Source organism: Perca flavescens, chromosome 9, assembly GCF_004354835.1.
Source record: "Perca flavescens isolate YP-PL-M2 chromosome 9, PFLA_1.0, whole genome shotgun sequence".
Classification (NCBI taxonomy): domain Eukaryota; kingdom Metazoa; phylum Chordata; class Actinopteri; order Perciformes; family Percidae; genus Perca; species Perca flavescens.
In genome coordinates, this window is record NC_041339.1 from 21115146 (window position 1) to 21132645 (window position 17500).

Consider the following 17500-nt stretch of genomic DNA (forward strand, 5'->3'; position numbering starts at 1 on the left):
CACCCATCAGAGGTGCCTTTTCCCCAGTCCCCACACAGTCCTTAGAGATAGTTTTCTCCATTTAATTTCCATTTGCTGCCAACGGGCAGCAGAGGGATTCAGAGACATTATCTGAATCCTGAGAAGAGGTGCAGCCCGCCATGCAGGAAACCGCTGCATGAGGTAGCAAAAAGGGGTTTTAGGAAACTCAAATTCCCTACTGATCATAATGCAGTTGGTAGGTGGGAATTAGTGGTGAATTATTCAAAAGCAGGACACCAGAGCAGTTTTAATGTGATCTCACCCAGCATCATATGCCAAATTGATTCTAAATGAGCTGTTGCATTCTAGTTAGAGCATCTATGATTAATATAAAACAAATGTATAATGATTATCCATAGGAAATACTCTCTTTGATGAAACCTCAGCCGCCATGCTAAGGCAGAAAGAAAAAGACAGTGGTGCAGTAAAACCTCAGCTGTCGACACCAGCTGTTTGAGCAGAGAGGGCTGATAAAAATTCAGATGTCTGGACAAGCCAGGCCAGATCTGAGGGCCAACGGTGCACAGAAGTGAGGAAAATCTGAGCAATGAACTTTAAATTGGATTCTGGGAACACTAGAGTGCCTCTGAGGAGCCATTATGTTAGTCTACTAAGCGGAAATACTTTGCATTTTTCCCCAACAAAAAATACTGACAAGCATGCAGCTAGTAAATCAACTTCAATTATTTTAGAGATATCAGTGTGAGAATCTATAAACATTTCCCCAAACTTTAAATGGGTAACACAAAAAGTGACTTTGGGAGATGGCATTAACAATATAAACTGTCAGGGATTTGCTGAGCAAGTGCAAATAGAGGAATATTCCCAGTGGACCACACAGAGTGACTTACCCCAGACTGCTGCATAGATACAGAGACCTCACAGTGCATGATGGATCTGGTCATGCAGCTGGGAGAGTTTTTTTAGTTTTTTTTTTAGATGGGTGAATATGCCACAGCCCTCTACAAAGCTCAGTGTGCAACCACTGCAGACAGTACCTAACTCAATCCTGGTCTGCAACTCCTCCTGGCCTGGCTCTCCCTGAATGTTCTTCTCCAGGCCGGATTTGTCTTCATTTTGACAGACGTCCCTTATTGTGCACTATACAGGTTGAATGTATGGTTTGTTATGTGCCTTGAAAGTAAACAAGTGGCAGCTTGCTTGGTTTCACGGTTTCTTGGATCATCCACTGTAATATTTCCTTAAAATATAAATTTCCCTGATTTTGTTTTTCATATTTCCTACTAGTGCAGGTCGTAACTCACACAGCTCTTAGATTAGATATAACCTTGTAATTGTAAAGTACAAAGACTTATGGGTGCATTTATCCTCTGATTAATCATTAGCAAGTCACATGCGTGGCATCTGGATCTCCTAAAGTGAGCTGTGGTGGAGTACAGACTGTGGCACATTAAATATTATTATATAATAATAATAATAATAATAATAATAATAATAATATTAAGATTTTTGTCACGCATTACCATTTGTTTTACTTGTATTTGGTAGAGAATTATGCTCCAAGTTTTGTTACTACAGTACCCATAATGCTTTAGGGGGTGTAAGGAGGACATCTAATATTGCTATGAGTGAGTGAGTGCACGGAGTTTGGCTGTGGGCTATAAATCAAGGGAAGTTTTTTAAGCCTATTTATTTTATATTATTGTTTTTATGTATGCCCCATAGACTAAGGCAAATTCCTAGTAAGTGCTACTTACCTGGCAATAAATCGCTTTCTGATTCTGTCTTACATTTTGGCAAAATGGCACGATTTAAAATATGCCTAATTAGCAGTACCTGTTTGCAATGTTCCCATGAATATACAGACAACTGTCACCGAATTACTTTGATACTGAAGAAAACTCAAAATTCTCAGGCAAGTTCTGGAATAATAAGAAACTTCTTTTTTATGGACATGAATGGAAACATTGGTGTCTGAAACAGTAGAAATACATTACACTTTCTAAAATACAACAGAATTACTTGTTACATGTTGAGTAAAAGCGATTCAGTGTTGTCGGTGGGCAAGTACAACTACGGGTATGGCTCTTTAACAAGTAAAAAAAAAAATTAAATTGCAGTGGAAGATGAAGGGACAGCAGCAGTTCACACATCATTCATTGACCACCACCTCAACGTTTTTGGAAAAAGACGCACATAATTACGCTAATTTTAAAAAGTAGCCAAAACACCTCTTGAGTCACCTTGGTTGTTCTGTAGGTTATTCTGTAGATCAAAACTTAGAAAACAAGTGTTCTCACTTACAATTTCTGAAAACCTAATTAGTGTGTAGTAGATTCCCTTCACTTGTTGAAAGAGCTGAAAATAATTTCAGGCTCCCACAAACGTAATCATTTTAACAGTTGATTTAATTTGATAAGAAACCATATTGGTTTGAAGGACTATCTAGTACTCCGGTGTTAGAGGTTACTTACAGCAGCAGCAAGAGCTTGCTCAAGGTCTTCGATGATGTCAGCCTCATCTTCCAGGCCCACGGAGAGTCGGATGAGTGTGTCACTGATCCCCAGGACTCTCCTCTCGTTTTCTGGCACTGATGCATGGGTCATAATTGCCCTAAATTTTGATAAACAGAAAGACATCTGGCTGTTTTATTAGAGATTAGAGCAGAGACAGACTTCATAATGGAAAAGTGTCTCAATGAAAATCTGTTTCAAGAGTATGGTAGGGATTTTTTTTCTTGATCTTTGCTGTCCCTTTGTGGTGCTACTTTGACATTACATCTTGGATTACAGCTGCTGAAAGTTTCAGTTTTATAAACTTGCACGCTGAAATTAGAATTTGGATTATTTAAAGTACTGCTATTTCTGTCACATTTTACATGCCACTTGTCTGCGTTTTACCAAAAATAAAACAATGTACTTAAATAATATATGTATAACATATGTAGAGTAAAATTCTGCAGGAATACTTACGGATGTTCTGCTAAACTTTCATAACCACCAAGGCTCTCAGCTATCGCAAACAACTGAAATAAAAAGACAACAGAGGACATGAAGTGAAACATGATGCAGGATATAGTGTACATTGTGTAAATTAAGTCACACAAAAGTAACCAACTACAGAAACTACCCAAGCCATTGTCATATTTTTTGCTTACATTTTGTGTTTCAGATCATTCAAAAACATTTTTTAAGTGCCATTCAGTTTTATGTCAGTCCTAAAATTTGCAAATTGCAACATTGTGTCCATAGCACCTTTTCTTGAGTAAAACATTTTAGATACCGTCTTACCTCAGCAGCTGCAGGATATGCCTGCAAGTAGGACTTTAGTTCTTTGCTAAGGCACCCTTGTAGTTGTGGTATTAAAGTGTTTTTTCCTTCACCTGCCATCTTAGTCTGGGAATCTGACCCAGTCATTTTGCAAAAGCCCCTCCAGCCTTACAACATTTTCTACTTTCAAAACACAAAACCGAGCAGTCCAGATCAAATAATGTCCTGCCAAATTACTTTGAGGTTACTGAGGAAGGTGCTGGCATGCTCCAGTTTTCCCTTAATGTAGAAGGTAATCATCCCCGGACATCCGGTGCATTGTCTCTTCATCACGTCATGCTGGGGGTGAGAGGGCAGGCCTACGTTGAGAGAGGGAAAACAGTCAGGTTGTGATTACAGGATGTTTCTCCCTCACTAAAGCATAAACAAGTGGGGGTGTGATACATTTCAACGTTGTTAATTTGCATATCTTTTCGTTATTTTCAAATATACATGCATGGACTTAAGAGCTTCTTTGAAAATGTGTAAAAGGGAACATTCATTCCAAACATGGTATGACTGGTTTATTCTAAACCTGGAGTGTTCACTCCTCCTTTGGTTCACTGCAATTCAAACAGCTACAGGTGTAGATAGCAATAATTAACAAAACATAAGGGTTAATGAGTATAAGGAGATGGGTTAGTGGCATCTGGCAGCCAGCAGTTGTGAATGATTAGCAACCCTTACATAACAAGATGAAAGTCTGTGACCAGAAAGCAAAATTAGAGGTAGGAGTGCTGATGAATCCATTGCTTACTTAAAAGTTACAAAGAGCAACATTTGACTCTCAGGTCACCTGAGGAAGGCCAAATTGTGGGCCGAAAAGTTGTGTGCATTATTTGCACTATTAAAGTATTTTTTCGAAGCATTATGGTTTTGTGCGGACTTTACCTTCTTTGAACATTCACTTTTTTGTCCTGCACCTGCAACTACATGGATGTGCACAACATCGTCTTTTTTGAAGATTAACATTTTGCTCATGAGCCCTGGTTTGTTTGGACTAAGCAACAACTCTGTCCTCAGAGCACTTTCTGTGGCATTTCCCCACACACCGTAACACTAAAAAGTAACCTTGGGTGCTTGTTTGTATAAAACAGTTACAATTTGGGTGAGTGATAATGGGCATGCCTCAAAAATATGCTGATATGGTGTTTCCCACAAAATGACAGTCAAATCAATAATGGGAAACACTGTGTTTCATATGAGATGATATGTGAATAATGAAGGTTATATATCAAACTTGTTGGCTACACTCCAGTGCTGAGAGATCACCTGGGAAGATGACCTGCTCCACCCTGGGATCTGCCTCCAGAAACTTGGCGGCAGCCATGGCATTCCTAAAGTGCCGCTCCATTCGCAGGTGTAGGGTCTTCAGTCCTCGGTTACACAGGAAGCAGTCGAAGGGAGATGGTACACAACCCAGTGCTGAACCAAGGCAAGATCACAACCCAAAGAGGTCACAAAGCCTCCCAAAACCCAGATCAGGCAAACAACAAAAGCATAAACAAATAATTCCTTCTGAAAAGGTATTACATCGGTGCAGAACTTTGGCCTCCGGCGCATGTCCCGTTTGTTCAATGAGTGAATGTAGGGCAGGTTGATAAAACTTTCTGAGATCTGTGTCCTTGAATAACACACTAAATGACCTATCAAGATATTTGGCAACATTGGGTGCATTTTATCAAAGCAGACTGCAAGACTAGTGTCACTTTTTGTTCTTTCCACTCACCATTTTGCAGAAACTTCAGTCGCTCATACAGATCATCCCGGTTCATTGAGGCCAGACCCATTACCACATCACTGTGACCTGTCAAATTAAAAGAAAAGGAAAAAAATTTAAAGGTTAATATTTGATATAGTCCAACATTCAAGTATAAGGCAACAGAACATATTTCATTGGTTTGTGTTTTGACAATAAAGTCATATTTCAATATGTAATTAACAAAATGTAATATGTTATGATTAGATCAAGTACATCTTTTAGCTTTGCCTGACTATCTATGTATACAGTTAATCTTTTTGAAAATAATGGGCGAAGGTCAAGCCCCGTCTTGTCATGTCATGGTAATGAGGTGCTTACTGTACTGGACTACAGATTCTCCTCATTCCTCAGTTTGACACATACTACTAAGTTTTGGTTTAGGTTGTATAACATTTTAATGAAATCTCATAATAGTAAAATTGGAAATGTACACAACCTACCGTTCATGTATTTGGTAGCTGAATACATGCAGATATCAGCTCCCAAAGCCAAGGGGCGCTAAGAGTGCACAAGACAAACACAAGGGTTAATCAATGGCTTGTTTCCACACAAACAGGAATTTGATTGCAGGAAAGCATTTAACTGCTGTTTCAAAATCAAAAGAGCATGAAGTGCACATCTGTCACGCTCACCTGAAAGAAGGCAGACATGAAGGTATTGTCCACGACCACCACTATGTCTTTGTTGTATTTATGGGCCACCTCAGAACAGGCCTTGATGTCAACAACCTTCATTGTGGGGTTGGTGGGTGTCTCAATCCACACCAGCTACACAAAGAACATGTTCAGGAGATTGTGTCAAAAAAATGTGGAAAACACACACTGCACTGTGGAAAAGGGCTGTTACTGTACAAATAACAGTCATCACACAAAGTGCTGATTCACAATGACTGCTTCAAGTTTTCCAAAGAGAAATGACACACCCACAACTTAAAAAAAACCTGACTTGAAGTAGCAGCTTTAAGGACTTGGAATGTGTTGGAAGAGATACCAAACTACAAACACAATAGCTATAGACAAAGGACACAAAGAGCACTTTATTCTTATATAATTTGACTTACTTTAGTGTTGGCCTTCAGAGCAGCCTCCAGCAGCTCTGGTTTTGTACAGTCAACAAAAGACACCTTCAGACCAAGTTCAACGGCAATTCTTTGGAAGTAGCGGTTTGTGCCTTTGCAATAGAGAGAGTGAAACTAAATTATAATTTCCAAATAAAGCAATGTGGAGTTTCAAAATCAACTTGCACAATATGCTTCCACTTTCACACCAAACAACCATTTTGTGCAAGTGAGTAAAATGTGGGTTTCTAATGGCATATGGAAACATTTTAGGGTTGCATCATATTTTTACAAAGGGGTGTCTCACCTCCGTACACGTCATCCATGCAGACGATTCCATCACCTGCCTTAAGCAAGTGAGTGATGGTCACTGTGGCTGCCAGGCCCGAGGCAACAGCAATGCCTGCGGGGAAAAAGCACAAACGTCAAGACCAAAACTCCTTTGTGAAATATGCTGCCATGATTATGTGAGAATCTGCTATAATAGTCTTACTTACAATACTTTGCTCCATCCAAAGCAGCCACTGCCTTCTCAAGACAGTTTCTTGTAGGGTTTCCACTCCGGCTGTATTCAAACCCCTACATAAAAAACATAAAACCATTTCAGCCACCTGAAATCAACATTTATGATTAGATACGGTGTTCAAACAACATGAGGACAGGTTACCCAACACAAGTGTGCATGAATACATTTTAGGCTTTTGCTCAGCAGGACTTGAACACTGAAAAACTCCTTAATGTATCATAACTTCTTCATCCTCTTTAGCAAAACTAGGCTGGATGGCAGGCCAACAGGGTTTAAGGACACCTTAAATTCCTGTATAGGCTCCACTCTCACAATCAGACTAAGCCAGTGCTTAAATGTGTCTTTAGTTGGATTCAAGTGTGTGTGTGTGCACGAGTTTGACAACTGTGAGAACAGGGTAATTTGAGAAAAGAATACCACACCCAGTAATTTAATAACAGTAATATGAGCTGATTGGGGGGAGAAAACAAGTTGTTCTGGTTTAAATGAATGTAGAAAACGTATAGCCTAAAATGAGTTTGTGTTTGCTCCAAGGATGTACATAAACACTTTTTTTCACTGTTATATATATATATAAAAGTATATATAAGAGAGAGAGAGAGAGAGAGAGAGAGAGAGAGAGAGAGAGAGAGAGAGAGAGAGAGAGAGAGAGAGAGAGAGAGAGAGAGAGAGAAAGAGAGAGAGAAAGAGAGAGAGAGAAAGAGAAAGAGAGAGAGAGAGCGATCTGCTGGTATAATCAAAATATAACGCAGTTTTTGGATTCTATGGAAGTTGAAGTATTTAGCACTTCCGAAGGAGGTTCGTCATTGAGTACAAATAAAGAAAGCTTTACACTTTCCAACACACATAACATTAAAGGCATGTTTGGATAAACGAAGACCAGAGGCTAGCTGGAGCTTGAATAGAGGGCTTGTGTAGGTAAATATGCAGTGGTAAGGAAATGGTGGATATGCCTAATGTTATGGCTCTAGTCTGACCAGTTTTTCTAAATCATTGTGAAATGGAGGCATTGTGAGCTCGGTCACAATATTGTGGGAGTATAATCATCGGCAGAGACAAATAGCAGCTGTAAAAGTAGAACTTAGTTTGCAGCAAAGAGGCCTACTAGCTACAGGGAGAATATGATAGCGAGGGGAAACTCGATATCCCATGATATGACCTTGGGGTCATTTTATGAAAAGGGGGAAAAAAATGAAGTTAAGATGGCTCTCTTAAAGGTCCAATGTGTAACATGTTTAGTTGTTCATTATCAAAATCTGTGTTGCCCGTTTACAAACTTGTCCTTTTTCAAGAATATCCACCATCAAATAGTCAATTGTTTTTTTACTATGTGTATATAGAGTCTCTGTATAGTTATTCCCAATACTCATATACTATATGCAATACCAATGCAGTATTGTTGGGTTTTAGGGCTGTCCTCGACTAAAGAAATTCTTAGTCGACTAACACTTATACAATTTTGTCGACTAATCGATTAGTTGATTTAATTGACAGAGCTGTGTGCTTTGAGAGGTGGTTAAGACTAGAAAAGCACAATATAAATGTAGTTAATTAACCATCTGTAAAACTGAGTTTCTCCACAATTAATCTTGCAAAAGCACCACTTTAAATCTTGTGTTTACCATAAATGTGCTCAGAAGTTTCTTGGAAATGAGTAATTAAGTATGAATAAGCATAAAAAATGACTAATCGACTAAAGAAATCGTAGTCATTAGTTAGTAATAGAGGTGGCAACCCTATTGGGTTTATAGCCTAATTGTCCATTGTCACCTTATTTATTTATAATGGCCATGGAAATACTAGCTATTAAAGTTAGATCTCGACTTTACTATTCTTATTTACCTCTTTGTGTGTTTTAATATTGTTTTGCTGTGTCAGCATTCATTCATGTGTGACATGGCTTTTTTTAGGCTGGAATCCCCATTGGGATTAATAAAGGTATTCCATCCTATGAAACAAAGTGATGTCAGTATTGATTTATATCTTAAAAAATATTCTGATAAAACAAAAACATATATTCTTAAGACATGTGGATTAGAGTTTAGCTTTACTTACAACATGTTTCTATGACTCAAATATCATTTCAAAAACAACAACTACATATTCATTTATAGCCCACTAAGTCCTCGTGCCTGCATGACGCTAAATGGTGTCTGCTTCACGCGTGCATACCTCTACAGTCTATGGTGCATACCACCATGGTACCACCTATGGGTACCACCAGATCATTTACATCAACCCCCGCCTTGAGGCTACTTACGGCGTGGTTTCCTGGTCCGAGCTGCTTGAACGTTGTAGAAAGGGAAATCGGCGGCACTACAGCCATTGATTTCCATTGCTCCGGCTCTTGGCCAACGTGAATTGCCTCTGTGGCGAACGATTTATACGCCGAACTAAAGCCGGCGAACAAGTCGCTCTGCTCGTCTTGTTTGTGATTTTGATCCATGGCGCGTGCTCCACTAAACGTATACCGCTGTGAACTGAGGATGAGTGTGCATTACCGAAGGATGGTGACGGGGGGAAGCACTTAATTTGACGTGGCCGTGCGCTGCGCTCGTCCTTGTGAGCCAATCAGCGCCCATCAACATGCGGAGGAAGGCGCTGATTGGTGGTCAAGCAGGGGTGTCCAACCCACGTGATGCTGCACGTTGTTTGCGTTCTGTGTGTGTGTGTGTGTGTGTGTGTGTGTGTGTGTGTGTGTGTGTGTGTGTGTGTGTGTGTGTGTGTGTGTGTGTGTGTGTGTGTGTGTGTGTGTGTGTGTGTGCAGTAGTGATGCAACGTTCCTGTCTTTTGAGTCAGGGAGTTTACGCTTTCTACTCTTTTTGTTTCTTCTTTTTTACTTCATAAAGTAAATTCTACTGAGTGTAGGCCTAATAATCAGATAATTTATGTAGTTCTGTAGGAAAGTAAAACTAAAAAGAATGAAAAAAATCTTAACTTCTCTCTAACCATATACAATAGCCTACTTAGTAGGCTTATGTTTCCCAACCACCACTATACGTTTGTTGTCGTTATGAAAATATACATTGAATTTTGTTCATTTTTATTTTTATTCATAGTGGCAGACAGCACACAAGACGTTTAGCTGTGTTTCCATTCTTGAGCTATAGGGGGAGGAAGTGCTCTGTACTAACTGACTCAGTGACATCACTATGTTCTGCTTCACCCTGTCTAAACTAATCTACTGACTTTGGAGCAGATTATCACATTTCATTGCTGTTCACATTTACCCTCAATTCACATTACTTTGGGAAAATGTATTTTTTGGATTCATTCAATATGATAGCAAGCTTTATTCTGAGTATTATGTGATAAATTTGATAATTATTTTAACCAAATTTTATTTACATAAATCAAAGTTTTTGAAAAAGAAGCCAAGCTTTTTTGAGCTGGCTGATAATATTAAACAATAAATTATTTTCCATTTCTACCTGTACAAACAAAAAAGCCGTTAAATCATATGACCTTTGTAAGCTTTACAAAATATTTTTATGAATAGTTTTTTTATTTGCTTTGTTTTGGTTTTGTTTTCCTTAGTAACCCCCTGGCTCGTTTAGAACATAGACTGTTAAGATGTACAGAAGACGTTCCTTCCTACTGTATGTCCACATTCTTCAATAAAGTTTGAAAAAAATAAAAAATAAACTAATACTGAATAAACACTCTACGATGATACTGCCACAGTAATACACTACAGTAGTACATAATATATTGTGTATACCACAAGTGCTGGATTGAGCATGCAGGTATTACAAATATAATGATGAGCAGAAGAAAATCAAGAAATACTTATAGTTGTAGTTAATGCACAGATGCTTGCCTACAGGATCTGAAAAGTCAGAGAGCACTGGAAACATGAACAACTTAACAGATGACTTAGTAATATGATTGTGATAAATATAAATAAATGTCAGTAGTCAATAGTCAAGTGAGCTCTCTTCTAATGGGAAAGACTGTTTCTACAGAAATTCTGCTCTGCATCTCATTATTTTGCCATATCTTGTAAAAACAAAGGTTATTTCAAGCATCGTTGTGCTTGGATAATGAAGATGTTTTATTACATGTAAGTTTTTAGGGAGAACAAAATGATAAACTGTAAGAGTAATAATGTTTATTTATCTTGCCTGACTACCCTATAGTCAACCACAGGAATTGAAATAATATTGCACAATATGTTCTGATCAGTATGTCTGAGTGAATCAACATTTACATCATCTGCTAATAGAATTCAAATACACAGAGTTTAAGATTGTTATAGATAAGGTACTGTCTGGGATTTACTTCCTTTGTGTCCCCCCTTTTGGGACAATGTGTCCCACGCATTCGTTAAATTGGAATTACATTGATCCTAAGCAAGAGCCAAATAAGACAATAAGATAAAGTCAAATACATTCATTTAATCAGTCAAGCATCGGAGTTTCAATACACAGATATGTGGGATCACAAGGCATGCAGAGACTAAGTTTCCCAAGCAACAGACAAAAATCCAGAGCCGGACCACGTTTCTCTAGACTGTCAGACCTTGTGAGCCCCGTTATACTTCCCCTCATCTCTTATACTTTCTTTCTTGGGCCCCCTCTTTTCTCCAGCACAGGGAGCCTTATCTTCACACAACACACGCCAGGGTTGAGGCCACTGCGGTGTGTCTCGTCTTCATTTGCTCTCACGCAAAGCTATACATTCTGCTCCTGTTTCACTTGTTATTATTACTCAATGTACTTTGCTTATAGTTATGGCTTAAGCTAAATAAGCATACACTAAAACACACTTGGTATCTTATGGAAACCTTTTACATTCTTATTATATTTATCTGCAAATAGTAAGAACATTATTCTACAGTAGAATACAATAAACTGTACAGTATAATGTTAACAGTAGTGGAAAGTAACTAAATACATTTACTCCAGTACTGTACTTGTGCAGTTTTGAAGTACTTCACTTTTGTATGCTATTTTACACTTCTACTTTACAAAATAACAGAGGAACATTTTCAACTTTTGAATTCATATTTGTCATACAACAAAATGTGTGATACTTTAAGGATGGTGATAATGTATATTGAAGGCCTACTTTAATTTTACTTATATTTGTGTTGTGTTATAAATCCAGGAATTTTACTGGTAATAGAGTATTTTTACAACGTGGTATTGTAACTTTGATTTAAGTGAATGATTGAATATACCCTAACCCCAGGATATAAAAAAGTTCAAATAAGATGCATTCCAACCAATTACAGCATAACGCATAAATGTATAAGTAGTATTAACAATTCAATAATGTGATATATATTAAGTTCCTCAAGGTATTTTCTGCATAAGAGTACTTTTAGTTTTAAATATATTTTATTGATGATACCTACACTTTTACTGAAGTAATATTTTTTCCACCATTGCCAATCCATAATGGGGGAAGAAGTATTCAGATCCTCTACTTGTAATGCAAAAATCCTGCATTCAAAATACTTGTGTAAAAGTACAGAAGTATTATCAGAAAAATGTACTAAAAGTAAAAGTACTCATTATGCAGAATGCCCCAATTTAGTGTGTTACATTATTGAAAGGGGGCAAATATTGCGAGTTTTATGTTTTATCTTCAATTAATCTAGACTACATTCCTACAATTGGTTACTTTTATTTATACTTCTATGCATAATCTTACTCTAGTGCAATGATTACATACAAAACAGTGAAATGTTTACATTTATCTTTTTTTCTATTATTTTTTATTTATACTAGGCCTACATACAAAAAAAGTACATCCATACCATACTCGTGTAATGTTTACATTTGTTATAGCGCTATGATCTTATTCCAGTGCAAATCCCATTGGATTTGTTTATCTTACTTTTATGTTTGAACCTGAACCTGTGGGCTTTGGAAGTTTATTTGCTTAAGTTGTCTTTGTGATGTACTTCCTGTGTCTTATATTATACTGATCCGGAGTAGCACTCCTAATTCCGCTGTATTTTAATACAATATCGTCTATCTTTTTCTATTGGGTGGAATAATATATGTTCACTGTCTTATACAATAATCAAATAGTATGTAAAATCAATAACCAAAAAAGTAACTGTAGTTGCTATAGCTGTGAAATGTCCCGAAATCCAAGCAGTTGTCCCGAATCCCGAATCCTGCCCTAATTGTCCCGAAAATTAGAGCAAAGTCTCAATTTTTTTTTGACTCTCGAGTAGTTCTAGTCTGATAGAACATTAAAAACTGTTCATAGTGATTGAGTCATCCTGAAGCCACTTAATTAAAGGAACCGCCACCGGAATGCATGTCGAAATTCTAGCAGCGATGTTTCCCCACTGGAATGAATGGCAAACAGAGCTATTGCTAGCTTCTCATAACGAGAGCTCTCCAGCTCACAAAAAATGATTAAATTGTAATCGGTCAAAAACATAGCTTTGTAAGACCATAGAGTATGTGTTATATAAATGCCATGACGAAATTCAAATTGTAAATATATGCAATGTATGTCGAAAGTCTAGCCGCGATGTTTCCCCATTGTAATGAATGGCAAACAGAGCTATAGCTAGCTTCTCATAACGAGAGCTCTCCAGCTCACAAAAAATGATTAAATTGTAATCGATCAAAAACGTTAGCTTTGTAAGACCATAGAGTATGTGTTATATAAATGCCATCGGCTGCTCACTGGCTGCAAGTTGCAATGCGAATTTTCATTCATTCATTTTTGAAATGGAGGCTCAGGCTGGTGGATTCGTAATATCGCGTCCCGGGAGTAAAATTACGAATCCCACTATGGCCACGCCAAGACCAGCCCTACGAAGCACCTCGATTGGTTGCGGTTAGGCAATTCACCTCGAGTGGTTAAGGTTAGGGTTAGGGGATTGGTCAGGGGATAGGACCTGTACATGTAAGCATGGACGCCTGGCCAATAGTAGTGTGTGAACGCTATTGAAGGTCTTGGCGTGGCCATAGTGGGATTCGTAATATCGCGTCCCGGGACCCGATCAAGATCAACACGTAGCTAAAAAGCAAAAACGTCTCTGCAGGTACGGGGAGGACTGGGTAGGGGAATACCCCTGGATTACTGCAGTTTTCCGCGATGCAAACAAAGCGTTTTGCAATGTATGTAGGAAGGAGTTTGGTGTTTCACACGGGGGGTCCGACTTCAGGCTCCATGCTAGCAGCAAACTACATATAGCCACGTATAGCCACGCTTTCCAAAAAACAATTCTTCATCTTGTTTAACACACAACTTTAATGAAACCTAGATTTTTATAATGGTATATTGTTTTTTTGACTCTCAAGTAATTATACTCTTGATAGAACATTAAGAAGAAAAAAAAAACACCACCACCACCCCTCCCCCCGTCCCGAATTTTACCCATTCTCATCTGGTCACCCTACGTAGTACCTCAATTTTGTACTTTGTACACAAGTAAATATCATTTGTGACTTTCCAGTAACAAATGCATTGAGGCAGAGTGATAGAGAAAGACATATGGCTCTGCATTGAGGTAATGACCGTTATTAACCTTTCCTGAACTCTCGCGATACTACGAGGCGGAAGATATCAGCCGAATCTTCCGTACTAGCTAGTCTACTGCATGGATGTATTAAGAGAACGGTCTCCTGGAGCTGCTTATGTTGTGCAGCAACCAGCGACTGTTTTGAACGATAGGAGGAGACTGAAGTGTTTGTTTTCATAGTAAACCGGTGAACGGAAGCCGCTACTGGTTCGTCTTTGAAAACACTGTCGTTTGTGCTTGTCCGGTGGAGGATTAAGTGTGTTTAGCTACATGTTGTGCAGTTTACAGTGTTTGCGTGAATACATCCAACTGGCGAATCGCATCAATTCGCCCGGAGGGTCATCGTCAGCGACGACACCCTCTGCTCCGTCAGCGTCAACTGTTTAGAAAATGACCGGAGAGAAGATCCGCTCCCTGCGCAAGGATCACAGGCCGAGCAAGGACGAGGATTTACTAGAGCCGGACGAGGAGGCTGCAACCGGGACGTTCACCGCCTCCAAGACGAACAACAAGAGCAGAGCGAGTAAAATCTTCAGCAATCACAAGTTAATCAAGTCTTCATCCACACAGCAGCAGCAGCAGCAGCAGCAGCAGCATAACCAGCAGTCGCAGGTTAATGCTAACACCAACACACTGTCAACATCGGATGTCATCGATGACAACAATAAAAACCCCATCATCCGAACCGGGCAAGACTTTCCGGTGCATGAATGTGTGTTTAAAGGAGATGTCCGACGCCTGTCTTCACTCATACGGACGCAGAATATCGCGCAGAAAGACGTCCATGGTGAGTCTACCAACTGCTTATCTCTTAGCCCTGAAGGAAGGAGTCCATAATCCATCATGATCCACACATTTTAAGGTCCAGCGAAGCTCAGTTTTAGTTAGCTAATAGGCCATCAGCCCCTAGCAGCACTGGAAGTAGGCGAGGCTTCTCCCTACCAAGGCCAAAATCATGAATATTTTGATTCCACCACCTTGCAGTTACTTTAAATCCAGTGCCCTCAAATCAACAGAACAGTACAGTGTAAGAATGACTGTTTTGCTTCAATGCCTCCCCCACCTACAGCACTGGAATTTCTAATTAATCATACTTTAAAAAAAATCATACTTTTCAAAACCCCTCTCAGATAAGCCATCTCTGTTTAAATGAAGAAGTGGTGAAGAGCCCTTGTATGTATTTGGGAATTATTTGTAAGACTTTTCCCAGACTGATAGCACATCTTCTGCAGGGCAAAGTCTGCTGAGATAACCCATAAACATAACACATAAACACTCCCTGAACTAACAAAAGGACAAGATTGTTTTGTTCCAGTTCACTTCACGTGCCGAGTCAAAAGATGGCCTGTACTTGAGCTCAGTGTCAGTACAGGAATGTGGTCTGTCTTCAAACAAAGCTTTGATATGGTGTAAGGCAACAAGGTGTCAGACAGGGCAGGATTGGCATGGTTCAGTGGCAGCAGTTTGTGTGTTTTACGCACACATTAGTTTAGCTTCCACTGGATACAGGCTGAAGCCCAACTGTCACGTGATGTCATTACAACAAGTCAACGTTAGACTTCAAGTAGGAGCAGAATGAAGAAATAAAGCTTTATTGCATTTCATTCTTCACATGAAGCCAATATAAGTCACACATACAGTATAGCAAGTATAATGCACAGTTAATGGTTCTAATAATATTCAATTATGTGATCATTGATTGGTATTGGTCAATAAATCCACATCACAAAAACAAAATTTCTCACTTACTGCACCAAGAGTTGTATCAAACCATTTAGATTTTCATTTTGCTCCAGTTTTTTGAGTTGTCCAGTGTAATAGGCTGCATCTAACAATTATTGTTATTACTGATTAATCGGACACATTTTTATTGAATTATTGGTGTCTGTAAAATCTCAGAGAATAATGAAAAATAAAGTCGTGAAATTGTTTGTCCATCCAACTAAATTTAAGATATAACATTTTCAATGAAAGCAAAATGTCTTCACATTTGAGAAGCTGGAACCGTTTTTGCTTGATGAATGACAAAATGGATGACTAATGTGATGGATTCATTGAAGAAATAGTGCCAATGGAAACAACTGACAGCAAGATCTGGAGTAACTTTTGGGAAGGCACATTGCTAATACAAATGAAATTCCATTCACATCCATTTAATTGGCATCTTTGTTTTTCACAAAATCCAGGGGGACTGCTGGCTGATCCCCACCTTGTATTTTTTACGCACATCAGGGTTTCTACAAGGCAGGCCCTCTTAAGGCTTCATTCAGACTAGATGGGTCAGCCCGGTGAAATGTCACCTGGCCCATTTGTGTGACGTCCTGTTGTGTTATTTAACCCCCCAATGTAGCAAAGGTAGACTTTATATTTTACAATTATTGTTTTCCATCGGATTGTTTATAGATCTCTGCATTTCCGACCGCACTTGAAGGCAGCTGAATTTCACGGAGAAAGAAAAGAAACGGACTGTACTTTGTGCTGGAGCTTGTTACAGGAAATAGTCTGCTGTTACACAAACTCCCCAGCAGTTGAGTGCTTGTGTTTCGTTTTTGTACCCTCATAGTTTTTTCAACATTTTTGTGGCAGCGATAGAGACAGGGATGTTTCCTGTTTTACTGTACGGTTCTCTCCCATCACCTTAAAAAACTGACTATTCTAATCGTCGGTTACATGATCCATAGTCAATATCCACGACGTTCCGCTTCCAGGATTGCTCCGTTGCAGGGTTTTTCGGCAGCCCTCACAGCCGCAGCCGAAATGCGCCATTCAAAATGAATAGAAGACTTGTGTTTTCGCCGGGCCGCCTGAATGTGTGTGAATGTAGCCTTACTCTGGATGCTTGCCTACTGCTCTCTCCCAGGACGAGAAGCCTGAAGGAGCTGACCGGGCAGTATGGCTTCCTTTTGAGGGATTCTCCAAAGCTTATGAGGCACATTTCACTTCCTGGGGGAAAAAACCTGTGCTTATCCACACCTGACTCAAATGTTATTTTCCCTGAATGCATTTCTATAGTGCAACCAGATGGCCTATATATATATATATATATATATATATATATATATATATATGAATAAATATTTATTTGTCTACATCGCGATGTCCACTTTTACGATAAACACATTACTAACATTTTATTGGTACCTTTTGTGTCAAGTTCAATGTATAATTTGTTCAATAAAAGAATGTTAGACATAATTTTATTTTTTGAATACAACAAGCAATCTGTATTTTAGTAGTATATTGAAAGCAGCAGCAAGGCAGTACACTATAATGTCAATTTATTTATGTTAAATGCAGCTTATTTTGGGGGTGCAGTGTAGGTATGCTATAATATTGCTTGTGAGGGTAGGAAAACACACAATAGGCATTT

At 38.8% G+C, this 17500-nt stretch overlaps 2 protein-coding genes across 3 annotated transcripts in view; one reads left to right on the forward strand and one right to left on the reverse strand.

Moving 5' to 3' along the window:
• cth (cystathionase (cystathionine gamma-lyase)) overlaps positions 1-9178 on the reverse strand; it is a 17313-nt gene extending 8135 nt beyond the window's left edge. The window contains exons 1-11 of the mRNA XM_028587503.1: positions 8896-9178; positions 6607-6688; positions 6417-6512; positions 6113-6222; positions 5685-5819; positions 5493-5550; positions 5020-5097; positions 4563-4715; positions 3489-3610; positions 2955-3007; positions 2457-2595 (exon numbers count right to left, since the gene is read on the reverse strand). Coding sequence (XP_028443304.1) covers positions 2457-2595; positions 2955-3007; positions 3489-3610; positions 4563-4715; positions 5020-5097; positions 5493-5550; positions 5685-5819; positions 6113-6222; positions 6417-6512; positions 6607-6688; positions 8896-9081 — 1212 coding nt within the window. The 5' untranslated portion in view covers positions 9082-9178. The remainder of the gene's footprint in view (positions 1-2456; positions 2596-2954; positions 3008-3488; positions 3611-4562; positions 4716-5019; positions 5098-5492; positions 5551-5684; positions 5820-6112; positions 6223-6416; positions 6513-6606; positions 6689-8895) is intronic.
• Positions 9179-14030: 4852 nt separating this feature from the next.
• The window catches only part of LOC114561801 (ankyrin repeat domain-containing protein 13C), a 35758-nt gene continuing 32288 nt past the window's right edge, over positions 14031-17500 (forward strand). Inside the window, exon 1 of one of the 2 annotated variants that reach the window (XM_028587903.1) lies at positions 14031-14917. In XM_028587903.1, coding sequence (XP_028443704.1) covers positions 14521-14917 — 397 coding nt within the window. In that variant the 5' untranslated portion in view covers positions 14031-14520. The remainder of the gene's footprint in view (positions 14918-17500) is intronic. The other variant, XM_028587904.1, reaches the window with a different exon arrangement.